This window comes from Mixophyes fleayi, chromosome 10 (genome assembly GCF_038048845.1).
Source record: "Mixophyes fleayi isolate aMixFle1 chromosome 10, aMixFle1.hap1, whole genome shotgun sequence".
NCBI classification, from domain to species: domain Eukaryota; kingdom Metazoa; phylum Chordata; class Amphibia; order Anura; family Limnodynastidae; genus Mixophyes; species Mixophyes fleayi.
In genome coordinates, this window is record NC_134411.1 from 78361020 (window position 1) to 78388618 (window position 27599).

The 27599-nt window shown below is 41.2% G+C and overlaps 1 protein-coding gene across 3 annotated transcripts; it reads left to right on the top strand.

Moving 5' to 3' along the window:
- The first annotated feature begins 1320 nt into the window (after positions 1–1320).
- Positions 1321–24017, top strand: BBS2 (Bardet-Biedl syndrome 2). Of its 3 annotated transcripts, none has more exons than XM_075188934.1 (18): positions 1321–1601; positions 5805–5930; positions 6409–6636; positions 8493–8618; positions 9483–9545; positions 10524–10601; positions 11530–11634; positions 12974–13060; positions 14057–14192; positions 15198–15337; positions 15952–16090; positions 16403–16574; positions 19739–19868; positions 20618–20749; positions 20835–20972; positions 21899–22011; positions 23060–23208; positions 23464–24017. In XM_075188934.1, exons 2-18 carry the CDS (start codon positions 5814–5816, stop codon positions 23568–23570), a joined length of 2160 nt encoding a protein of 719 aa, XP_075045035.1. In that variant the 5' UTR covers positions 1321–1601; positions 5805–5813; the 3' UTR covers positions 23571–24017. The 3 variants fall into 3 exon arrangements, with proteins under 3 accessions (XP_075045035.1, XP_075045032.1, XP_075045033.1); XM_075188931.1 differs by having other exon boundaries at positions 15198–15336; positions 15948–16090; XM_075188932.1 differs by having other exon boundaries at positions 1321–1580; positions 15198–15336; positions 15948–16090.
- The last annotated feature ends 3582 nt before the right edge of the window (positions 24018–27599 follow it).

The window sequence follows — 27599 nt, forward strand, 5'->3', positions numbered from 1 at the left end:
GGGTGAGAATAGCTAGCGGCCATATGTGAGAAAAGTTGGTAGGCAGCCGCAGCAGGGGACATGTCAGTGTGTAACAGGTGAGTGATGTCCAGTTGTTATGTTTGTTTTATTAAATTAACATATGGGGCCTCCCCTCTAGATATCCTGCGTTTACTCCATCAGTCATCTGGACTGCAGCCTTGCCAGCCAACCAGGAGGAGGTAGGAGTTATTATTTTTATTTTACAATTGTCAAGTGTGTGAGGGGCAAGGAAGGGAGTAAATTTATGTGTAATATACATATATATATATATATATATATATATAATTTTTTATTTTTTTTCATAAAAGATTAATAAGACGTGAGTTTGGGCACCTTTTTTTTTTTTACAAAAAAGCACTGTATATATATATATATATATATATATATATATATCACAGATAAGATACAGAAGGCGCTAAGATACTACACCAGTATGTGAATATTATAGTCCAAAATCTTGTAATTGTTCCTTCTTATGTAACACTTCCCCCGTGCGGGCGGCTGCCAATCCTCCGTAGCAAGCGGTGTAGCAGGAAAAAATCTAAAAGTAAATGAGAGGAGGCGCACAATAGTGTAGTATGGCAAGTCAATGGAGCCAGGTGAACCAAACCAGAAAAGGAACTAGACCACCAGAAATGAGTGAGCCAGAGCTTCCCACCAAGTGGGTATCACCAATATCTAGGATGGATAAATAAAGCTCATAGACTAGAGAGTCACACACGGCCAAATGGCATTCATAAAGGTAAAAAAACAGGTCACACCAATAAAGATGTATGCGTACCAGAAGCCAATAGTTTAATGGCTTATCTGCAGGATGTCACGTAGGCTGTGAGGATGTATTCAATCTTCAGCCACCCTTGGCTATCCCATAGGTCACCTCAATATACAGAAGTACACAGATGTAGTATCCAAAAAAATTCAAGTTTATTAAAAACAGTAGTAACTTACACATCCAGAAGCAGATGACAAGCCTATCTGATCGGAGATGGTAGTAGTAGCAGTAACTCAACGCGTTTCGTCTGTACAACAGACTTCATCAGGAGCAAACACAAGTAATATATATATATATATATATATATATAATTTTTTATTTTTTTTCATAAAAGATTAATAAGACGTGAGTTTGGGCACCTTTTTTTTTTTTACAAAAAAAGCACTGTGTACATATATATATATATATATATATATATATATATATATATATATATATATATATGTGTGTGTTGGTATATTTATGTGTATTTATATTTATGTATGCAAACACTATGTAGCATATTAATTATACACATGTATCTCAAGCTCTAGACCACGGTTTGACTTGTATACCAGTACAGCTGCTGTGAACTACAAGTCCCAGGATGCCCCAGTGCCAGCATTTGCCGTCACCAGCTCTGTGCTTTCTCTGCCTCCAATCAGATCTCGTTACTGTGTAATTGACCTCTCATTACGTTCTCCGCTGCGCTCCGTCAATGAACTTTCATGTAACTTTATTGACAACGGACGCGGAGACAACGGTGGAAAGCGGTACTTCAGAAAGGAGCTGGATTTACTCGTAGCAGGTATTTCTAAAATAGGGAAAGGTAAAAAAAAAAAAATACGATGGTGTTTATGTAGCTAGAAATATATAATGTAACCATATGAACACAAATCACAGGGGTCGGGAGAAGTGACGTTTTGATGCTGCGGGATTGCGTTGCCATGGTGACGGGAGGCCATAGCTATCAGTATGCCAGAATTTAATCTGGACTTTTACTATCAATGCACAAACTATATATATATATATATATATATATATATATATATATATATATATATATATATATATTATTGTGTACAATTAAATAAATACAGTATGTAGACATTAGACTATACATGCAATGATACAATCTTATCAGCTGTGTTGATTTGGGTGGGTATTGGTTGTAAAGGGAGGGGCTCCACTGCAATGTCATCTTTTTATTTTAATCAACTTTATCACAACAAATAAATGGAGGCTGGTTTGTTTGTTTGTGCAGATTGACCATGTGGTCCCCGAGAATCCAATATGCGTTATATTTTGGGTGGGATTCTTTAATGATAGCTGACTGCAAAATGGTCCTGGATATTACTTTCAGTTGTGTGCCGTTAGTTCATATATATATGACAATATAATCTTTCCCAACAAAACAGTGATACAACCGCTTTAACATTATTTTTCCCACAGTGATTTAGACGTACCTCCCAACTGTCCCTATTTAGTTGGGACAGTCCTGATTTGAGGACAAATGAGAGCAAGCAGGGAAGTTCTTGGATGGGGGCAGGCACGGTAAAAGCAGATCAGGCAGCAGAAGACAACAGCCTAGCAGTATATGAAAGAGGGTGACTGGAGAGGTCAGGCAGAGAGTGCAGTACAGAGTCAGGATTCCAGGATTCTTTGAAAACATTTTCAGAAGTTTCTACTCTCAAAGACTTTAAGATCATTTTATTACTAAAGCAATTGTTTCATTTTAGGATGAAAGGAATTTGATAATTTAGAGAGAACAAAGCAATTTCTTTACTATATGTTTTCAATTGATACATTAGATTGAAATTGTGTTAAGCGATTCCACTACAATTGTCTATTAAATGTTTTTCTTTATATCCCATAGATTGTAAGCTTGCGAGCTGGGCCCTCTCACCTCTTTGTCTGTTTTACCCAGTTTGTTTATTACTGTGTTTGTCCCCAATTATAAAGCGCTACGGAATATGTTGGCGCTATATAAATAAATGATGATGATGATGATGATGATGACGTTTTAATAAAAGTAATGTTTTAATTGATGTTTAACACCTCTGTAGAAGGGTCCTCCTGGTAGCCTGATCTGTAAGCACAAGCATTTCTTATTGCCCCAGCTAGCTAGTGGAAGGGCAAATTAGACCAGAGGGCCTCCAACGAATACATGGGAGTTTAACACAGTTCAACATGTGGGTGGAAAATAGTGTAGTGTGTGGTTCAGTGCGAATAATATTGGGTGCCAGGCCATCTCTATTCAAACACAAAGGGCTAGATTTACTAAGCTGCGGGTTTGAAAAAGTGGGGATGTTGCCTATAGAAACCAATCAGATTCTAGCTGTCATTTTGTAGAAGGTACTAAATAAATGAAAGCTAGAATCTGATTGGTTGCCATAGGCAACATCCCCACTTTTTCAAACCCGCAGCTTAGTAAATCTAGCCCAAAGAGTTATAAACTTTATTTAACTCCTCTTCCGCCAGAACAATAAGCATATAGGCCGCAAGGTTATTAACAAATAAACGCCCGTCTCTAAATGTTAATTCTCAATCAACTCCTCACACTCCTGCACAGTATTTATAAATTAACAACACGTTACAAACCATATGCTGTTTCACAAACTTATACCATAGGTCGCTTCTCAACTTTATTCACCTCATGCGATTGCAGACAGTCACCTCACAGATCCTCCAAGACCTCCATCCCAATATCCAGGGACTCCTTTGGTTCCAGTCTCTCTGTACAAATGCACATAGAGCATCATCGAAGTTAGAATAATGTAAATACAAGGGTCATTTATGAAACGGCAATACTGTGGCCCCTGGCATAAATGCCATATTTGGGATATACGCTTATTGTTGCAATATTAAACCAGTTTATACTGGGAAGTGTAAGGCTTAGCTCGTCGAAAATGGCAGCAACTTTGGGATAGAGAATTGTTGGCCTTTCTTAGCTAAGGAGCTGGGCAGATGAGGGAGTTCCCTGCGGATTGATGTCTAGCCGCAGAAATCACCTCACGTGTCAGAGTCTCACAAGTCTAACACATGTGTGCGCCTACTTTCTGGGCATGCACAGAGCGAATTCACGCAAGATACACTATGCAAACTGGCGTACGTCGCACTCTGCACCTTAGTGGGGTTCCAAACTTAGTGTGTGGCGGTAATCCACGTCATCAGGCCCCACCCCCTGTCATGCTATGCCGTGAATCTCTGCATTACGACCATTCCGTACTTACCACCTGACCTCTCCTCCGGGATCTCCTGGACGGGAGGTATAAAGCTGGTATGTATGTCATAGAGCCTTAGAAGCCTTGCAAAACAACTTGTTTTTTACAAAACCAAGCCGCCAGCTTATACCTTCAGTGGGACGTCTATTGCGCCAATCAAATGCAGTTCATATATGACAATACATTTTTATCTTTACACTTAACAATGTTATAATGTGACACATGAAATAAAAACAGTCCCTACTGCAATAAGTTAATTAAGATATAAATGGGCTCAAATGAGTAATATTTTAGGAAAAAATAAAAGTGGTTATGAATTAAGGTGATGGTCCAAAGTGATAGTAGGCAGGTATGTTAAAGTGGCTATTTTATTTTTGCCAGTAGGTGCATTTCCACGAAATGTAGCAAATCGTTGTGCAAAATGTCTGCCTGAAGGTACTTCCCAAAAAAGCAATGGGGTTGTGTACCGATGTTTACTAGAGATGCTCAGGATCGGTTACCTGAGAACCGAACGTACAAGAACTTAGCAGATCCCAGTACCGAACCGAGTCGGCTTGGTACTTTCGCACTTTTTCGGATTTGAAAATGAGGCAAAACGTCATTGTTACGTCCTCGGATCTCGCAATTTTTGGATTTCTTTTTAAAATCCAACATAACGGTGGGTGGGAGGGAGGACGGACCCCCATTTTTCTTTTCTGCTACTGCTGTGTGCCAGTGTGTCCTAGATGTGCTAGGAACTGCCGTGTGTTTGTGTCATTGCTCTATCGTTTACCATACAGCCAGGTCGCTGCAGTATTTGTCCGAAAGTGTATGAAAATAATATTGTGATCTGTGAGGTGGTCAAAATTGACTGCAAATTACTTGAAATTAATGTTATTGAGGTTAAAAATGTAGGAACAAAAAAAGAGCAAAATTATGTGATTTTAGCATATACACACTACAGGGTTTTCGTCCAATAATCGGCTCAACCAGCCGACATACGACCGCTCGTTCAAAAGTCGGGTCAGTGTGTGTAGTGGCACGATGGTCGAAAGTCTGCCCAAATGGACATTTGTCGCCTCATTTGGTTGGTCGTACGGTTAAATATCTTTGTTCCAATCTCGTTTCTGTTGTGTAGTGTGTATAATTTTCCAACCGATCCACGGTGCAAAATTACAATCATTGCTCACAGCAACATGGCTGTAAAAAGTCGCTAACGGGACGGCCGTTCTTCCCTTTATCGTCTAAAACAAGGCTAGTGTGTATGCAGTCCATGGACAGAGCGATCGGACCATCGATCGGGTGTAAAATAGATCGGCATAAAAAGTTGGTGGAAAATTCTGTAGTGTGTATCCAGCTTAAGGCACAGGCAAAGTCTTGTTTGCTGCAGGGAGCAGTGGTTATCATAGATGAGGCAAGGCACAGGTCAGAGGTAGATCTAAGAAAGCGTGATGGTAGATCTAAAGTCGCGTGCAGGACAGTATTTTCAGATGAGATCTGAGATGTAGGAAGGGGTTGTGTTGAGGGCTTTGTATGTGAGGGTGAATAATTTGAATTGGATTCTGGAAGATATTGGGAGCCAGTGGTGCGGAAGATATGTAGCAGTGAGAGTAAGGTCAGTCTTTCCACAGCATTTAGGAGATATTGAAGTGAGACTAGATGGGTGAGAGGAATGCCAGGTAAGAGGAGGTTGGGTAAGAAATAGGTGGTGGTGTCTCTGGGAGGAGGGATGACATGAGGGCATACTTTGAAATTAGTGACGTTATACGATTACCCAGCAGTCCTACACAAATTCCTTGATTTTATTTATTTATTTTCTTTCTTTGTAGATAATCATCATGCTTGTTCCAATATTTACCTTGAAGTTGAACCACAAAATCAACCCTCGAATGGTGGCAGTGGGGAAATACGATGGGACACACCCATGTCTGACTGCGGCCACCCAGGCTGGAAAGGTACAAGGAACAAACTGAGAGAAAACCTCTGTGTCAACAGGTCTATTTATAAAAAATGTCACCCACTTCATATCTTTATCATCTTCCATTACATCCACCTCTTTTACCTCTGTCATATATGCATGAGTATTTCTGGAGCAAGATCATGTCAGACACACAGAGGAGGCAGCCATTTTGTTTGCTGAAGTAATATTCAACCTATAAATTCACAAGGAACTAGTGACCGAAATGAAGAACGAGGCTCTGTGCCTTATGAGCAACAAATGACACTTACTCAGACATATAACAATGCTTCACTGGTGTTACTAGCTCCTTTTGAATTGATATGCTCCATTTTCATGAATATGGGTTTGACACACAAAATGGCTACCTCAAATCTGTGTAGGCGACAGGTCCACTTTAGCAAATAAGATAAATGGTTTAAAATGTGTCATAATATGTTGCATTTTTGTATAATGCATCTTTATTTTTCTTCTAGGTTTTTATACATAACCCCCATGCTCGTAGCCAGCGCGTTTCTGCAAACCGCTTAGTGCAGAGCGCCCAGGACACAGATATCTCTCTACTGAACATTAACCAGAGCGTCAGCTGCCTAGCTGCCGGAGTGCTGGATCCTTCCCTGGGCTGTGACTCTCTCATAGTAGGAACACAAACCAATCTCATGGCGTACGACGTTCACAACAACTCTGATCTGTTCTTTAAAGAGGTGATTAAAAAGAATTGACCTAAATGACATCACGATGACAGAATGCTGCCCTTACTGCAATCTTAGCCTCTCATTCAGCCGCCCCAGTCTGTACTGTATGATATCATTACTAGTAGAGTCTGGCCTGTCACTGTATATCAGGGATAGACAAATCTTTATTTAATGTCCCCTGTCATCTACTGACCACATGCAGGTAAATCAATCCAGTGAGGGGTCCTGGGTTTCAGTTGGAGGTCATGTGGAATCCTCTAGTCTAGTCGGAAGCATAACTAATTGGCTGTATCTAACTTTTGTAGCTGGATTAGTTCTATGCCGTTAACCCCTGACATACTGGTCATTTGACAAGTAAATAACTATTGCCCTGTGCTTTCATGTGCAAACGGATGCTGAAAGAGCAGCCATTGGCAGCCCTCCGTGACTGCAGGTTGTATCTATGTTGGCTTCCACATTTCTAATGCTTATGGTGTTGTTATTGTGTTTGTACAGTTGAAAATGCACAAAAAAAACAATAGCACTAATCCTGACACTTAAAATTTAGCTGTACATCTGTACATAACCCAACCAATAAATCTGTAAGTTGGCATGAAACAACTTAATTTGGAGTCTGGTACACTGTGCATGTCCAATATGGAAGTTTCCTCTACACCATCAGTGCAGGGCAATTCTGGTGATGTCCCAATCATGAAGTCACCAGGCATATTCTTCAATGGAGAAAAGCTCAGGGTTGTATGGGAGACCTGGATCAGTCCTTATATGGGGCAGCACAGTGGCTCAGTGGTTAGCACTTCTGCCTCACAGCGCTGGGGTCATGCGTTCAATTCCCAACCATGGCCTTATCTGTGTGGAGTTTGTATCTTCTTCCCGTGTTTGCGTGGGTTTCCTCCGGGTGCTCCGGTTTCCTCCCACACTCCAAAAACATACTGGTAGGTCAATTGGCTGCTATCAAAATTGACCCTAGTCTGTGTGTGTGACTAAGCTCCTATGGGGCAGGGACTGATGTGAGTTCTCTGTACAGCGCTGCGGAATCAGTTGCGCTATATAAATAAATGATGATGATGATATGCACCCTAATCTGGTGTAGACTGGAATTAAGAGAACGGACAAGGTTACACTGGACCTATAAGGCATACCGTGAAGACTGGTTATTCTAATTCATTGGGGTCCCCTTAGTTGAACGAAATGTAAACATGGAAAAAAGTTTTTATTAAACATGAAAAATCTATAGTCTTTTTGCTGGAATTTAAAGCTCTATCAAAGTTTGAATACGTTCCTATATAAACAAATATAAAACACAGAATTAATATGTTATTTCCAATGAAATATTTCCAATTTGCATAGGACATTTTTGAAAATTGGTGCGGCCATTATGGTGTAAAACACTTGGTCAATCAGGTGTTATGTAAGTGGACATTTAGACATCCTAGAGTCTCTTATCTATACCAAGGGCGGTCTCACGCCGTTTGCTTTTAATCTCATCATTTCGAATAAGTGCTAAAAACAGTCTGTGTGATCGAGTCTGCTGATATGTAATGGATTTGCAGAGTGTGGAGATACTGGAGTGCGTTTTTATTGAGCAATTTGGATGTTTTTCCCAAACACTGCTGTGCTGAGTGATTAACTCGCTTGTGTCACACCTTCTGTCTTTAGAAATGAATGATTTTAATTTGTAGTGATAACCTGTAAACGTGGGGGGAAAAGCCCCTGTGTGACACCACCCTAAGGCTAATTATTTGCCATGATGTTAATACAGCATGCTCTGATGCTTGATTGGACAGCGCTGCGGATATATTAGCAGTATTTACAAGAAAATAACTGTCATTAAAGTCCAGATGTCTTCTCTTTAAAACATTGTTTAGATTGTAGATGGAGCCAATGCGGTGGTTCTTGGGTCCTTAGGAGATATCACTTGTCCTCTTGCGATCATTGGTGGGAACTGTGCCTTGCAAGGATTCGACTGCAGAGGAAACGACATGTTTTGGACGGTGAGAAAATACAGCTTTATGTGTTATTATAGAATGGTAAATTATTTAGATCTTTTATTTCTGAAAGTAACAGGACACATTGTACGTCACATTGCATTGTCATCATTGACGATGACGTCATTAAGTGGATACATCATATTACTGAAGTAGGGAAGTTTCAAAAGTTGGAACTCATATTGCTTTAAACCAGGACCTTTGGCAGCCCAGGTATTGGTGCTGTTATTTGACCTCGTGTAAAAAGTGCATTCAATGCGTACCAAAAATGTCTTCACTTTGCACTGGCGCATCTAAGTGTTCCACCCAACGCGTTTCAAGATGCACGTCAACTGTCTGCTCTCGAGTGTGCCTCTGTTTACAGGGAGGTCAACAAAGCTATCTAATATTTACCACGTTAGAGCCACCCCTTCCATTACACAAAACTTTTACAATTTTGGCCAAAGTATTGTTCGGTTTAGCCTCATTCATGGCTTAAATCAGTCATGAAAGTGATGAGATATCCAGAATAATCTCTATTCCATGCGACACTTGATGTGTTTACAGCTGTGTTACTTTGGGTAAGATAAGTGCTTATCAGCTGAAGTGCAGTTTAAAGGTGCAACATTCTTCCTGTTACGTACAGGACAACACTCAATCTCTACCAAGCGTGGGTCATCCCTCTCCACTCATTTATCTCATTTCACTGTGTGACATTAAATCTCTCCACAATCCCATGCTCTATACATCTCATTAAAGCACTAGTACTATTTCTTATTGCCACAGTTCTCATGCCTTAATTTGTCAGCATCATAAACTATAATTTGCTGACTACACGTCTATGTACAATTTTGACCTCCGTGCCCTGTAACTACACATTTTATATTATAGGTGACAGGAGACAATGTGCGCTCGTTGGCACTGTGTGATTTCGATGGAGATGGGAGAAAAGAGGTAAGTCTGATGTGCAGTTCTGTACACTGCCCTTGTAGACATCTGTTATGTGAGAGACATTGTATTTCATTTTGATTGTTTGTAGCGCTAAGGCTGGGTACACGCTACAGAAAATTTCTCTGGATGCGATATCGTTAACGATTTTACCTGAAAGTCCCGATCAGTGGGCTGATTTATGTGTACACACTATAGGCGTCTTACAAGATTTACTTTCAGATCTGTGCTCTTCATCTGTCAAAACCATCAACTGAAAAAATGGTGACTCTGCACACTCCATTGAGATCTATGGACACTGCTGGACGTGAGTGTGTACGCACTGCAGGATTGGAACGATATTGTTCCATCGTTGAACGAGATTTGTAGTCCGTTTATACAATCAAATGAAACGATACAATGAGCTTTGAAACGGTAATCATTCATTGTTGGAGCGTACACACTAATGTGATATCGGGTCAATCACACGATAAGCGACCGTTAGGCCCGATAATCGCGTGAAAAACCTGTAGTGTGTACCCAGCCTTAGCCAGTATTGTACCATGTGATTCTTTAGCACAATGTTAGTGTTTACTTGGAGTCAGGGACCTGATTTCTTTTTTTACTTGTCTTAGGACAGCAGTAATGAAGTATACAGACCTGTTAATAATTGCAGTTATATTGAAAATTAGGTTAACTGCAGTTACTTATTCCTAATGCCTTAAGGAATATTAGTAGGAAATTAAACAAAATAAAATAAACCAAATTCACCAATAGGTTATATATTGGCTTTAAGGTTTTATTTAATCTAATCATTTAGGTGAACTTCTATTATGAAGGGTCGTTTCACAAAGATTTATCCATAAAGCCAAACTTTCAATAGTATTTTGTGCATTGTTGTAGATGTTCAACCCTGCGAGAGTCACCCCTGATTGTATGCGCTTTGTGTGAGGCTGCCCATGCTTGTGTGAATTCATATACAGGTCTATACATTACCTATTACAGCTTCTTGTTGGATCTGAAGATTTTGACATCAGGGTTTTTAAAGAAGACGAGATAGTTGCTGAAATAACAGAGACTGAGGTAAGGACACATTAGTTGCAGCTTCCTTACATGTGCCATTGTAACGTCTACACGCAGGTCGTGTCATGCCGAGCTGAACAAGGCTAGTTTATATCTGTTCTAAACACCCTCAGATGAAAAGCATCACAGAGCAATGGATTAATGTCATCTAATCCTGTCCTGTAGGACATGGCTGGTTTTGGTCTCGCATTATGAGAAAGCTTTGCCAGTTATATGTTGTTTTTTAATTTTGTTTAAACTATAGCAAAAACCATATACGTCACAAAGTAAAAGAAACAAAAAAGCAAAATTGTAGCCCAACAAAGAACATTTATAAAAGTAAATACATGGTAGATTTATCTAGACCAGAGTATCCCAAACCATTTCACAAGTCTTTTACATCAATGCATTAATTGAGCTTAGGTTCATTCAGTATAAAAAGTGAGTGGTAAATATAATATCTCAGATGACGTGGGCCAGATTGCCCTCTGATTTGTTGTCCTAGCTTGCACCAGACAAATAAAATCTAATTGCTGATTGGCTTTTTTGCGAGATACTGCACATTTGCACTTTTGAACAGACATGTGAATCGGACATTCACAGAAGTATGGCTACATGCAGCAAGCAACTTCTGATTACATTTTCTGAGACCAGAGCAGTTTTCCACTAAGGAACAGCAATCAGTACAGTACATCAAATAACCATTGGAAACTGTCTTATCCTGTACACAATTGAAGTGATCTAGCTTATTCCATCTTTTCATACAGTGCTATAAAGTTTATTATTTATATATGTTTTAAAAAATATTTTCTTCATTGGTGTGAAAGCTCTTAAGCTTGGTAGAGATCTGTATATTCACCACTCCAAACTGTGAAAGGATTATGGCATATTTCTGCAGTGTGATTGGAAATGTCAGTAGAGGACAGTAAAAGATTCATCACCTTTTCAGACTATCACCGCCATGTGCCCCATGCACTCCAGCCGGTTTGGATATGCACTTTCTAATGGTACGGTGGGGGTCTATGATCGGATGTCACGGTACTGGAGAATAAAGGTATGTGTGTTAATCCAGATCTGATTTAATTTACTGACACGATCTGCTGGACTTCACCTAGATGTCCTTCTGCACTTATTTCTGGGAACTATGGTATGGGCATCACGGTAGATAAGTGGTTAGCACTTCTGCTTCACAGATCTGGGGTCTTGAGTTCAATTCACGACCATGGCCTTATCTGTGTGGAGTTTGTATATTCTCCCCGTGTTTGCGTGTGTTTCCTCCGGGTGCTCTGGTTTCCTCCCACACTCCAAAAACATACTAGTAGGTTAATTGGTTGCTATCAACATTGACCCTAGTCTGTCTGTGTGTCTGTGTGTGTGTATGTTAGGGAATTTAGACTGTAAGCCCCAATGGGGCAGGGACTGATGTGAATGAGTTCTCTGTACAGCGCTGCGGAATTAGTGGCGCTATATAAATAAATGGTGATGATGATGACATCACAGATTTTCCTGCACACCTCTCTGGGGTTTTGTCTATGTCACATTGCCGTGGAGTGCCGTTTCGGAGGCACTCTACAGCACATGGTTGGAGTGTGCAAATTAGATACTGATGTCAGCCATTGTGCCAGACTTCCGTGATATCCCAGAGTGTATGTGAGATTTGAATAAGATAGTGACAGGTCATGTGATCTCCCAGAACCAATCATGAGCTTTTAATGTAAAATGACTGTTAACTTTACTTAATTCTTTGTACCAGAGTAAATTAAGTATAGATTGGATTTATAAGACAAAATGTATGAATTCTCATATTGATGCTATTGGAATACATGCCGGAAGCTCACAGGCAACTTGGCATAAGTTCACACTCATTCCTACACACATTAGCTGAGTGACTGTTACAAGGTCATTAGAATAGAATTAATATTGACTCTTCAGAATATGACAATATCGGGGTTCAGAGCGTAGATTTGTACAAGCTGCCAATAGCTGGACGGGACACACTCATGTGATACTTTATACCAGACCAACGATGGCTCCTTCCAATGTATCTCTGTGGTCTCCTATAGGGGTGAATATGATAGAAAATACAACTTTTCATAGCACACTACATTTAAAAGTTTGTTTATACCAAGTCTGTTTATAATATATTTGTGTTCAGCATGTAGTTGACAGATCTTGTTTAAATGCTCAGTTAGTAATATATATGAGGTCTGTTTGTGATTTTAACAGACATTTGAAACCTGTAAGATTATTTAATTGTAAAGTTACAAATGACAGACTAGTTCAGTACTTTGCATTATAGCAGTTACAGCGATTATGTTTCAGTAATTCTGAAGCTGGTAGTTCCAGCACTGTGTTACATCCTATCTAGTGCTTGCATCTCTCCAATCTCACAGTCTAAGAACCTTGCAATGAGCATTCATGCCTTCGACCTTAACTCTGATGGCGTTTGCGAGCTGATCACTGGCTGGTCTAATGGGAAGGTGAGTGTCTTGCTAGCGTCACTGTTTAAAGTATTGTGCATGTCCAACATGTTGGTGCTTTAATGTGTGTATGAGTATAAAGAGCTTTAACTGGCTGTTTTTGGCTTATGTAAATTAATTGTTGCTTTAACTGCATTTTGTTGCTGTTCTTTGGAGGCTGGTTCACACCTATCCGCTGTTAATGCGTTTTCCAGACACTTGCTGATGCCTCAAAACTGCATTAAGAATAGAATGAATGGCTTATTTTGGGCTCGTTCCCACCATTGCATTCTAAAACTTTAACAGTGTTTAAAATTTTAGAACATGCAACCTATTTCTCATGCATTAAGGTGTGGTGCAATACATTGTAAGGTAAAAAGATCTGTACAGAGTGTGATCACCTGCAGAGCTGATAAACCCAGTGCCAACACTATTATCCAGAACCCCATGATGTAGATCCAGGATCTGTGGCCTCATATTGGAAGGTATTTAATTACATGGTGCAAATCTGCAGTTGTACAGTAAAGTAGAGCAAGTTGGATCTGTGTAAAGCGGAGAGCTGATTGCTGTGCTGAACATTTGCACCATTGCATTATGTATGTAAATAACCCCAGAATGCACTGCAAGGGACTTTGATGCAAGTGCTGCTGTCAAAGAGGCGTTGTGCACACTGGCGGATCCAGCGGGGGGCGATCGGGGCATCCCCTCTCCCCCTTAGCAGCACAAGACTCTTTAAATTGCGTTCAAGACACCGATCAAAACGTGAAGGGGTGGGGTGGGGCTAATCGTGGGAATGGGCAGGGTCAACAAATCAAAATCAAGGAGGGGCGTGATTATGCTAAGTCACTCCCCCTAAAAATAAAGTCTAGCTCCTCCTCTGGTTGTGCAGTGTTTCTATGTACGTTTCAGTTATATGAGTTCGCACTACTTTGACCCTAGAGTGTTGTGCAGGATATTAGGTATTAAACTAGTAGAACTGTCTCTTGTTTTTTACTGACCTATCATCATGTTTTAAAGGTTGATGCCCGTAGTGATCGCACGGGAGAGGTGATCTTTAAAGACAATTTCTCCTCATCAATAGCTGGAGTGGTAGAAGGAGATTACCGCATGGATGGGAAAACTCAGCTCATCTGTTGTTCTATAGATGGAGAAGGTGAGGAAAGGAGTACAGTGTGGGGTTTTGGGGGCAGTTTGGGGGCATTTCGGGTACCAATCTATAGAACTTACTTGATATGTAAGCTTTCAGGATCCACTACTATACATCTTGCTGTGAATCAATACACAATTTAAACAGCAGAAAATAAACTGGCTGTATGTTTAGTGACAATTCATATTTTATTTTAAATGTGCAGAGACTGAGCTACAGGTTGTGCCGTTATAAACAAAAATCCATTCTAATGGGAAAGTCTTGTGCCTAAAGCTGGGTACACACTGCAGTGTTTTCGGACGATTTTCAGGCCAATTGCACGGCAAACGAGTGTTTGGCCCGATATCACATTAGTGTGTACGCTGTAGCGATGAACATTTATCATTACAAAGCTCATCGTATGGTTTCATTTGATTTTTAAGCTGAACTAAAAATCACGTTCGGTGATGGAACAATGTTTTTCCAATCCTGCAGTGTGTATGCACTCAGGACCGGCAGTGTCCATAGATCTCTATGGAGTGTGCAGAGTCAATATCTTTTCAGCCGATGGTTATGACAGATGAAGAGCACAGCCCTGAAGGTAAATTGTGCAAAGTGTGTGCACAGGAATCGGCATGCAGATCGTGACTTTTTTTTTTAATTGTCGGTAAAATCGTTAAAGATATCACATCGGAAGAAATTTTCTGTAGTGTGTACCCAGCCTTACTAAAGGCTATTACAACCTGATCGAAATGCAATATATAGATTTAACCTCCGATATTCAACTCATGTTGATGATGATGATATGCATGGTGCATACGGTACAGAATATATTTACAGTCAAAGCCGGCATTGCAGTTTGCTTACTTTTGAGTCAGCAAATAGGCCAGACATTTTGATAACCTGACCTATGACCCCTAAGTTCACGGAGGGTTAGTCTGGGCACCCGACATGCAGCTAAAACCTGAAGACTGGAGCAGTGCTATCACATGACATTTGAAATAAACCTCTGGTCATCTTCTTTTACCACAGTCAGAGGCTATCTTCCCTCCAATCAGGAAACCGCAGGGAGTCTCATGGATACAAGTGTGGAGCAGGAACTTGTCCGAGAGCTCAGTCAGAGGAAGCAGAACTTATTGCTGGAACTGAAGAACTACCAGGAAAATGTGAAGGTGTGCAGGCTGCCCCTAAACACTGTACTTCACAATATTCTGTCTGCCTTGGGTATCTCCTCTCAGCAGAGTACACTGAAACACTATTTATTTAAATACATGTATTTTCCTGCAGAACGTAACTATATTACTTGGAGGCCACTAGGGGCACTGTTTCATTGGAGTTTGTGGCAGAACACATATTAAATGTACAATAAGTTAGATAGATGAACTTTATATCACATAGAGGCGGGTTTGACACCACATCAACCCTGCTTCTAATCATTCTCAGTCTGGTTTCTCTCTGGCCTCCATTATAACCTCCACATGATGACAGTGCGTCTGTCACATGCAGCCTTGTGCCCTCTTACCCAGAATCCACTGCTGTTGTGAACATCCTGAACATATGATTGGCTACCGGTTGTTCTTGCCATGACACCATCAACACAGTAGACAAGTAGGAGATGACAGTCAAATGCACATACATAATAAGGTTCAGTATCTAAAGAATGACTTGAGTATAGGTTTTGCTGAACATTTATAGAAATATAATATGGTGTGGTGTGTTTTCCCTTTTTGGGGTTCTAATGTGTAAGCTGAATCGATAGCAATGGTTCTTTCTCCTCCTGCTGCAGGCAGAGTCACCAGCCAATGAGCCTGACGGACAGATGGGAGTGATTCCAGCTAACACCCAGCTGCAGACAGCTTTGTCTGTTACCCTGGGCACAGAGACACAGTCTGCACACGTGGAACTGAGCATTACAACATCAAATGGTGCGGAATAATAGGCTCTAATTATCTCTAGATATAATAATAGAAAATAAGGAAAATGGGCTTCTCACATGGCACTGCCAAGTATTTATCCACGAAGATCTTAAGTGTATCGCAGACATCTTAAACCCAATTGCTAAAATTGTAGGTTACACACAGTTTAAGGTACAACACTGCACAACTGGCTGCTATGTTATGTACATACAAGTTGAATACAGTTGAACGGTGGTTTTGAGCTATAACTAACCACAAAATCATGCATGTTTTAGATAATTATCTCATTTTTATGCCTACGGTGTTATTTTCTATCCTTAGATACTATTATCCGTGCGGTACTCATCTTCGCTGAGGGAATATTTGAAGGTGAAAGCCATGTGGTACACCCAAGTGCCCAACATCTCACTGGTCGGATTCGAGTTCCCATTTGTCCCCCTAAAGATGTCCCTGTGGATCTTCACATTAAAGCATTTGTAGGTTACAAGAGCAGGTAGGAGATCACTCACTAGCCATCACTTCACCATGTACCTGCCTCCAGGTGATAATGGCTGTGACAGCTTTACAACAAGCCAGGGACAGTTTTGCCTATAGGTACTGTAGACCTGGGCCTACAGGCAGCAGTACTTGAAGCCTAGTCCCTGCCTGGTCTCCTCGTGCTCCCTGCTCCCATAGTATTCACTACTTCATACTGCTACAGTTGGACCCTGAAATTCACTGTAGTAAAGTGATAGACTCACTATCTGCCTGATAAATAGAGAGGCGGATGTCATCCAATGCTCCATATGGAGCGTAGTGTCGAACAGCATTTGCTGCCCATCTCTCCAGGTCATATATGCACTGTCCTGCACTGCAGCAAACTGCTAAAGAATACTGAGGTTTGGACTCAGATCTGTGGGAATTATTCATTTATTTTTATTATTCTGTACTTGTATAGTGCCTACTGTGACATGGGCACCCTTAGGTCATTCACACACACACACCACTTCTTGCTCAAAACAGTGTTTTTATTGTTTTTTCACAATAAGACAGTGTACTTCATCAGGATGACACCAGGCAACCTAACACTGGCCAGTCCCTGCTGCTCTCTCTGGTCACCGGCCACTAGCTGGCGTTGGTTGCAAAGCACAAGTGCACAATTCAGGTTTATATATATATGTGACACTGCTCCCACAGCCCTGGTTTGGTGGACAGGTGACACCCACCTTGCCTTTTAGAAGGAAGTCTCCTCAGGTGTAACTCAGACTGCAGCCTTTACCTGCAGATTGTCATCTGAATAGATGATTCCTCTCTTAGAGGTCTGTGGCAAACCACCCCCTTTGTTACGCAACATATAGTGCAGCTCTTTACAGAGAATGTTTAAACCTCTCTCCATCTATTGCAAGCAGAAACATGCATGTATTTATATCAGTCTTAGTATAGCACAGCTTAGTCTGCATATAGCCACTGTTAGTCAATATGAGGGAAATGGAGACGGATGTGTATTGAAACATTTTTTCTCTTACAGTATGACTAATAGAGGATATAGACATTTAGGGCCTGATTCATGTTCGGACGTACATTTACGTAGCGGGTTGGGTACGGAATAATGATGTTGATTATTCCGACAACACTTACCCCGATATCTTCACAGCGAAGGGCTCCTTCCCGATGAGGCTCGATGACGACTGATGTGGCAACCAACTGGAAGCAATCGTGATGAATGAAGAAGCCGGCGCGACTTAATGATGTCACTTATATCCACGACACTGTTAACACTGCCGTTAATCGGGTAATGTAAGTATGCGGCCATGTCCAATGTACTTTACATAGCGTTGTACATGGGCGCATACTTACATTACCCCTTTAACAGCAGCGTTAACAGCGTCGGGGATGTAAGTGACGTCATCAAGTCGCGGCGGCTTCTTCATCGCAATTGCTTTCAGTCGGTTGCCACATCAGTCGTCATGGAGCCTGGCTGGGAAGGAGCCCTTCGATGTGAAGATGTCGGGGTACGTGTTGTCGGGGTAGTCATCATCGATATGCTGATTACCACCGTACGTAGCGTATCTTGTGTGAAATAGCTCTGCACATGCCCAGAAACTGATCTTACGCCAATGAGCTCAAAAGCATGAAATTCACATCTGAACGCAAATGACACGACTGCCTACAACTTGAGGGGTGGAACGGAGGAGGGAAGAGGCAGACTTGCGTAGGCCGAGTACAGTAAGGGCGTTCTGACGCAGACACGGCTGATTATGTCCTTTTTTTTTTCCCTTTAAAAAAATTGCTGGCAACAAAGTACTTGTTTGGTTTTCTTGATATGTTTTTCTCAATTCACATTACCCAAGTGTGTGTCTACAGTGGGGTCATCATTTTCTCAATCTATTATGCTTATTAGAGATAAGCAAAATTGTGCATGTTTTGCTAAGGAATTTGACTGTTGGTTGTCCCAGTACTACCCCAACCGCACCACACAGGGAAATGAATCAACCATCCCAGGTCTATTTATGCCAAGCGCAAATGTACAAATACAGCTTGTAATAAGGAAGCAAAAGGATAACTAGAAGATTGTATCACCAGAACTCTGCACCTTTGCGAAACATCCTGCCCTGCTGCAAAGCGTACTTTCACCCATATCTACTGCTTATGTTTATACTTTTTAGGGTGTATGGTTAATTAATAGGCGGTGCTTAAACACCCTCCGGTCTTGTGCCTAAAGGCTCCAGTAAACCCAGCCTTGCAACACTCTGGAAGTTCCTTGTTGACCTGTGAGCAGTAATTACCAAAACAGCCTCCAACCCCAGTCAAACTGGAGTCTCCTTTAGAACTTTGGCATACAACGGAGGGAGCTGTTTTGCACAATTATGAACGAAAATGCAGCCCAAGGACCACCGGGAATCATTGACATCACTAAGGCACGTCAGACCAATATTCAAAGCATTACCATTATTTATGAGTCACTAGTTCCTATTCAATTGATTTCATTGCTTCTTATAACTTGCTATTAAAAAGTTGTTTTTTCCTATAATGGTGCTAAAACAACCAAACAAAAGCTGCCGAATCTAGAAAGGGAATTGCAGACCCCACAAAACTATCAACAAAGCGCTAAAGGGCTATATCAAATAAACATATACTGTATAACAGGCTTATTTTAAAACAGAAAAGTCATAATCTGAATTATTCAGTGTCTATTTGTATATTTAAATGTTTAAAAGGAATATAATATAAAAATACAGATAAAACCATATAATAAACTAGCCGTATATAAATCATATATATGCATACTTGCTAACTTTTATATTCTCACCGTATATTATACTGTGATACTACAGCAGTCTGAGCAGTTCACTTACTGAAATCTTGGTCATGATTTCATCTGCTTTTCTGACAAATACATTTATATTGTGGATTACTCCTGTCATTCATCAACAGCTTTTAAATTTGTATATGACCCACGGGTCGCAAAATATTGGTCACCTCTAGTGACGAGGATGGGAATATAGTACAGATGTGTACTATAAGGTGCTGAGTGAACAGGACTTTTATCACACCCCATTCCATCTACTTTCCCCAAATCCTAAATGAAATTCTTGATTCAATGAACTTCTAACATGCACAGTCAATTCAAGAGTGATGGTTGACTCTTTTTTTTTTTTTTTTTTTGCTTCTTGATAGCGTACAATTCCATGTCTTTGAACTGACAAGGCAGCTTCCCCGGTTTTCCATGTACGTCCTTAATAACCCTACCTCTGCGCCAGAGCCCTCCAGCCGGGTGACCTTCACCATCAGTGAGCGCGTTCAGAGGGTGAGTGCTGTGCTGTGAACAGCCTTAAGGTGCAGCCTATCCATTCACTAGATGTCAGATGACATCACCTTCATCAAACATGCCACATATATATAGAGCAAGTAGGGGGTCTCTCCGTCCCACTGCCGAAACCCTACGTTACCTAAGATCTAAAGAGTCTTGTGCTGCTGCAGAAGATCTCTGCCCATCCATAACGCTTGAATAAAGCTGTATTGAGGAGCTGTAGGTGACTAGGTGTGCTCATTGTCACCGCTGGACAAATGAGAACCACTCAGTACAAGCTGGCTTTAGCTAATTGGTTCTACCTATTTCTATATATGGAGACATGTTTGATGAAGAGGGGTTGTCTAAGAAGTGTTTTAGAGCCCGAGTCATTTAACAGAGCAAAGCATAAAAAAAGTAGTAAATTTGCACCTTGGCAAAACCATATTGCATTGGGAGGGGAGATAAATTTAAAATCTGGGGAGAGATTTGTAGTTGGGGTAGGACATGTCCTAGATCAACTTTTAAATTTCAGTGTAAAAATAAAACTATCAAGTATTTGTGTTCTAGGTGAAAAAGCAGCCAGTATTTAACTTATGTGCAAAATAATAAACTAATTTGCACCCCTTGCATTGTAACATGGTTTGTCCAGGAGCAAACTTACCCCTTTTTGTTCTCCTTAATGGCTCAGGTCCTTACTGTCTAGGCTGCTCTATATAAATAGACATCCCTGATTTATTTACTGGTTTTTCCTTTGTTTCGGGAAGGTGGTCCTTTGGCTGAACCAGAACTTCCTGTTACCAGAAGACACAGAGGTTCAGAGTGCTCCATTTCAGATCTGTTTTACTTCCCTTCGTGATGCAGGAACCCTTCTCATTAACATGAAGCCCAATGGAGAGGTAGAGACTGCCTGTCCCCATTACTCTTTAAGTAATTCCTGTCCAAGATTTGTCTTTAGTTTAACACGTGACGTTGTCTCCGTAGATTACATTACGAACAGATGATATGGACCTAGCTGGCGATATTATTCAGTCGTTGGCGGTGTTTCTGGCTATAGAGGACCTGTCTGTAGAAGCGGATTTCCCCAAATACTTTGATCAGCTCCGGAAGGTGCTTGTGCAGGTGAGATAGAGGCTCCTTATTGCTCTATGCTATAGACACATTTCCACCACACCTTGTGCCAGGACACTACAGTAACATTGTGATCTATGCACAAAGATTTAGCATATATCTTGTATATCTGGTTAGCCATCTCCGGTACAGTTAACTGTGACAGATTCAATGTGTTAATGTATCTGTTAACTGCAACTCAGAATAATAAATTACCCTGGTAATAAGGAATAATGTATAGAATGTAAATCCCAGCATTCACATTTTGGGGGAGAAGGATTAATAGCTGGAATAAAGTAAGTGAGAGCAAGGTATAGGTGGAGAGCAGGGGAGGACCTGGCAAAGTTTAGCCCCAGGGGCAAGACTCAACTCGGCAGCCTATTGAACATTTTAAGGGGAAAAAAGTACAGATGCCGTCCTGCTCCCCAGCTAAACCAGTCCTTGGCGGTAAGCTTGTTCCTTATCTCTAGAGCTAACCATGGCAGAAATATTGTTATCACCAAGAAATGCAAAAAGTTTCACTTAGCTATATGTAGACATATAAAAGAAAAAGATATTTATTTTACCTTTCACTTAAATACCAATGGAAATTGTTCTGTTCATGTATAAATAAATGTATATCCGAGAGAGATTATGTGGTTTGGAAGAATTACGGAATTCTCAGCAAAATGGATTAAAAATAAAATAAGAGCAGCTATTTACTAAATGTTTCTAGATATAGGAGGCATGACATTCACATACTTGGCATAAAGGTTACATAATACCAACTGTTAGTCCTTATATTGGTTGAGCAGTACAGATTTCATTTTAGGGGCGTGGATTGGGGACATGGCCTACACTGTCCCGATTTCCTAATTGTGAATGTTAGGATATATGTTATGTGGTAAGAAAGGGTTGATAAATCCTGTCTTATATATAACTCTGTGTGCTGTTAACAGGTAGATGATTCCCACTCTGTGCATCAGAAGCTAACTGCAGACATGGCTGATCAATCTAACCTGATCCGCAGCATGCTGGTGCAGGCAGAAGATGCCCGGCTCATGAGGGACATGTAAGTCTCTTATTTTCTGTTGTTGTGCAAATCATTTCTTTGTGTAGCCAGAATATGTTACAAGTTACTGATTGTTTTACTGTGACATTTGGTGCTAAGTCAGAATTATGTTTATAATGTGATTTTATGATTCAATAATAGTAGTAGTAGTAGTAATTATATTAGTAGTACATGAAAAGCTTCCTTTGTAACACTATGGGGTATATTTACTAAACTGCGGGTTTGAAAAAGTGGAGTTGTTGCCTATAGCAACCAGTCAGATTCTAGCTGTCCTTTTGTAGAATGTACTAAATAAATGATAACTAACATCTGATTGGTTGCTATAGGCAACATTTTCACTTTTTCAAACCCACTGTTTAGTAAATATACCCCTAAAATTTCAATTACTTTTCATCTAATGGCTATAGTAATAAAATAAATATAGCAAATTTAGATTTGGAGAGAGGAATAACAATAATTCAAATTGTTCCTTTCTGTTTTTCACATACGCTAGCTTAGACAAACCCTTATTTATTTTTTTCATTATTGCGCCAAAGGTTATTTAACTAGACAGCAAGAGTATGCTAACTCCCCCGCCAACGCCTCCATTCCCCTGGCCACCTCTATCTACTGGGCAGTGCTATGTCTCTCCACCACGGCCAACCCACCACCACGTCATGTGACATGAGAGTGCTCTTGGTCCTCCTCACTGGTGCCCAGCTCTGAAAGAGCTCACAGGCTGCAAGTGAGCATGAGGGGAGAGGCAGGACTGCCCAGCAGAGCTGCTGGCATGCCAGTCTGTACGGCTGCATACCCTGGTGAACATGGGGGAAGGGGAATGTTTGGATTAGGGTTCTATTATTATCTAGTAAGTTAAATAACTCTTGTTCCAATGATTTTTAAAGATGCTACTATAACAAAAGGCCCACTTTAAAATTGTTTTAATGAGAGCAGGTTTCTTGTGATGACTGTAAATCTTTGCTGCGTTACCGGTTGCGACAGACAGACATACTTTAGTCGTAAAGAAAAAAACATTTGAAGATCACGGAATCTTCTCTTAATAACACAGAAAGAACATGAAGAAGCGCTATACAGAACTCTATGACCTCAACAGAGACCTGATAAATCGTTACAAAATTCGTTGTAACAATCATACGGAACTGCTGAACAATCTGAAATGTGTCAATCAAGCTATTCAGCGAGCAGGACGTTTGCGAGGTAAGCTGGATGAAGCCGAGGCCAGGTTGAAGTTAATTTTAGGAGTAAGGTAACAGATGAGGCAAAGAGAGGGCATATGAAACTTGGTGCACAGGTATCTGATATTAATCAGTTAGACATTTGCTATCATATTTGACATGCTACTAGAAAATGATTGCTCTGGTTAGAGCTGCTTGTGCGCCAGTTTTCATGAATGCTCTCCACTCCAGTTAGAAGATATTTGATTTATTATTATGTCCTGTCTATGTTTCGCAGTTGGTAAGCACAAAGTCCAGGTGATCGCAGCCTGCCGAGACGCCATTCGCAGCAACAACATTAATGCCTTGTTCAGGATCATGCGTGTGGGTGCTACTCCTTCCTAGTCGAGGCACTCAGGATTCATGGCACTGTTTATCCAGCAAAAATGTAAACCAAAAGATTGTGAGCTGTACTTTTACAGGCTCTTAATCCTCACATAATAAGCCTCATGAAAGCATTACAGAGTTATTTGGGTGTAACTTCTTCCTCCAGGCACGTTCTGTTGTCCGTCTGAGAGAGGAAGGGATAGACTGTTTGTAGATTATAAATTGGCGAGTCGGAAGATTCTGGCTACAGGGAACACTTTCTCGTCTTTGTCATTTGTGTTTTTTTTAGGCTCTATATTATGTTATTTACATCCCTGGTATAGGTGGGGTTCAAACTATAATAAGCCAGGGCCCTACAGGACACTGCAGAGCATCACACTGTAGGCCCTGTTGGAAGTATATTTATTTATTGAATATTTGTATCTTTTTTGTAGTTACATTGTGTATTAAACTTTAGATTTTGCAGATGTGTGTCTGGTTTTCATTTGTGTCCTAACCAAGACTGGAGTTTAGTTTGCCATTCAGAATACAATTTAGCCAACATCAGCACATCTTTCTCTTATGATGCTTCAATAAAATAATCCTGTGTCCTTGTTTTTTAATGTTACTGTATTTTTTGGGTTTTATTGTATTTTTGCAATACTATGGATTAAGGACACATTTACACATTTGATATATTCAAGGTAACACATCAAGCATGCATGAAAAGGACCATTCATTAGCTTAATTTATAACCTGTAGGGTATAATGTAGTTTCACATTAAACAGTATCAATTTAGTGCAAAGAAGGACGTTTTGCATTAAAGGTCACTTTCTTTTATTGTTAACTGCATAATGAAAGTTATGAATGTGGCACTTAAAAATCACCCGGAGGATAATTGTTCCCAAGGACTTAATTAGAGACTGGTATGTCTTGGTGCGTAAGATGGTACAGGGATTGAATCAGATTCCCTATATATTGTACAATATTCATATAAAATAATGCTTCCATGCCAAAAAATTAAGTCGACCAATGACTTTGGTTTCAGTTTTAAGCAATTTCCAAAATCTTGTCTCTTATAATTATTTTTCCATAATTCAGGCTCCTGGATTAGTGGGGTTAGGGTCCTACGATGGGATGGTCTTCCTGTGCCACAATGCTTTTTGGTGTTTCGCTGGTTGTCAGCAACTAGTCATCACTGACTATTCCTACTGGCGTTATTGGCCAAGACTCCCAATCGCCAACTATGAGTGTCAAATATACACCAATATGTTACCCTTAGTTGTAGTAGGGTAATCACAGCCACTGTCTGGCTTCTATATTGGAAACTGGAACCGCTTGCTCTTCTTGGGCAATATGTTGCTGTTATAGCCCCTCCTTGCTGGTTGCTTTGCATGAATCCTTCCTGCCCTCTAACTTTGGATCAGGATTGCCAAGTGCTGAATCAGGAACGCTGGACTCAACATGGACAGGTGCCATCACAGGAACAAGCAGAATCTAATAGTATTGCATTGCCCTGCACTTTTCAGTCCTCAGACTCATGACTCAAAGTAGTTGGAGCAGTTAATTTAATTTCTCTTTCAAGTCATGGGGGGGGACACTGCGACAATGGGGTATAGTAGGTGAACTAGGAGCAAGGGCACTTTAAATGTCAGTGTTGAGAGGATAGCTCCTCTCCTGCTATGCCCCTCCCAGGTGAAGCCAGCCTCATTGTTTTGCAAGTGCCTTTTGGAGTAGGGCATTCTTTTAGGGCTGTTGCCCTATAGTTTAATTTTTCTTTATTTGTTGGGTTCAAGGACACTTCTCAGGGAGTGGATAACTTGCAGGCTTCCTCCACTCTGGGTCCTTGAGCCAAGGTGAGTAGCTTGAGGTCTTCGATCACCTCCAATGGTTGGCAGGTATTCCCTCCCAGTTATTGGCAGCTGACAGCTGCACCATGGACTCGCTGTGCTGGTGGGACTGCTCGGGGGAGGGAGAGCAGCAGGTCCACTGCTAAATCCCTCTTGGCAATAAGCAGTTCTTATGAGAACTCCTCGGCTGGGGGACAAGTGTACAGCTGTGACTGTGCTCACAACGGATCGGCAGGAGAGGACGGGTGCGAACGGTGAGTAGGTAGGGGCGGATGCTCTTTCCCAGGATACATTTCTGTGTATCCTGACATTCTCTACTGTTGTGCTTCCTCACTTGGTGCTGTTAACAAAATATATAGGCTGTAGAGTTGTTTAGTTTTGTTTCATTCACACTCCTTTCTACTCTGTTAATCTTGTGTAATGTGGGTGTGTGTGAGTGAGCCCCCATATATTTGTATCCTTATAGCTATTATATAGATGTCAGTGACAGGTCAGGCGGTACTAGAGCTTCTGTGTTTACTGTAAGGATTAATTTCTATCCTTCCTTGGGTATGCTATGTGTGTGTGTTAATTTACCACTATGGCTGAGATAGGGACTTCCAAGACTAACGGTTCCACTGGAAAGTCAGTGCAACATTATACTTGTGCAAAATGTAATGTTAAATGGTCTTGTGGACAGTCAGATCCAGATGTCCTGTGTGCAACATGTGAGGCGGAATTCCGTGATCAGTGGTTGACTGACTACGCGGCCGTGGAGGAACTGGCTTGGCTTAAGTCACTGACGGCGTCTATGGCTGAACTCACTCAGGTAATGTCTCAATCCAGAGAGGTAGGTGACTCTACTCTTTCTTTAACTACACCACATATTATCACTGCTAGTAGCGACCACTAGTGGGACTTCCCAGGCTGAGGCAGGTTTGGGGTTCTCTCTAGCTGAGTCCGCCCAGGGTCTTGCTAAGGCTTCTTCCTCATTCGAACGTCTCCTTAGCGAGTTCCCCCCTCCACTTCCATAGGATGACGTCACATCCTAAGACGGTTCAGGTCATTGTCTCAGATCCTGATCTCTCGTCTGAAGAAAAGGGGGAGTTGGTTCAGGAGAATGAGGGAGGGCGACTCTTATGGTGTAATTTTCAGAGTGTAGATGACTTAGTCCTGGGGGTTAGGAAAACTTTAGGGTTTGCGGATTCTGAAGGTACAGACTCTTCTGGCTTCTCCCTTCTTAAAAGACAGGTCTGTTTTCCCACCATTTCCTCAGCTCTTAGAGTTGGTTTTCAGAGCACTTGGCAGACGCCTGACAGGAAGTTCCATATGCCCGGGAAATTTAAATCACTTTACCCTTACCCTTGCCATTCGGGCGTCTGTTAGATGATAGACGAGGGAGTTCTCCCAAGATGGATCCTTCCACTGCCCAACTAAACAGAACCACTGCTATATCTGTACAAGGTGTGGTTCCGCTCTGGGGTGCTACAGCTAAAAAGTGTGATTTTCTTCTTCAATCAGTGTATGTGGTGGTGGGCAGTTTGTTTAGATTAAGTATATCTACAGCCTTCATGAACAAGGCTATTCAAGCATGAGCTGAAAAGTTAGTTAAGGGCCTAGAGCTGACTTACTTCTGTTAGCTGAACATATTCGAGAAGCTTCTTACTTGTTAGGTCAGGTATCTTTGAATGCGTTTTCCGAACTCTCTGCACTCACAATAGTGGCCAGGTGTTCTTTGTGGCTGCTCTCTTGTTCAATGGATGTAGACTTAACATAACAGACTGTTTTCCTTTTGGTGTGGTTACTCTTTTTGGGTCAAATCCTTCAAGTTGGTGGTAAGAACTCTATTTTGCCTGTCAGCAACACTAAACCAAAACAACCCAGGTTTCGGTCCTTTTATCCCTTCAGTAAGTCGAGGGTGGCTCCCACTAGGGGGCAGTCTTCTTCCTCTAGGGGTAGTTTCCAAAGGGGCCGACGATCTGCCAAACGTGGGGCTTCCAAGCCTACAGAGACGTTCTCGGCATGATGGGAGAGCCAGCCATGGTATTGTGGCGGGGGCCTGTCTGCTGCAGTTTCAGGATCAGTGGTGTCCATGTTCAATGAGGTGTCCATGATCACGAAGTTCATTCCCGGCCGCTCCAGAAAGTTTCTCCAGAAATGGTCCAAATCCATCCTTCCTCTGGACAACCAAATCATCATGTTGTCCACTACCAGATGTTAGCCCCTCACGTTGTGGTT

What these genes read in the sequence shown, in the direction of transcription:
- BBS2 (XM_075188931.1), top strand. Translation starts at nt 5,814, where the DNA reads ATGCTTGTTCCAATATTTACCTTGAAGTTGAACCACAAAATCAACCCT. An exon ending in TCAGTGAGCGCGTTCAGAGG is followed by an intron (nt 19,869 to 20,617) that starts GTGAGTGCTGTG and finishes TGTTTCGGGAAG; the next exon opens with GTGGTCCTTTGGCTGAACCA. An exon ending in ACATGAAGCCCAATGGAGAG is followed by an intron (nt 20,750 to 20,834) that starts GTAGAGACTGCC and finishes TTGTCTCCGTAG; the next exon opens with ATTACATTACGAACAGATGA.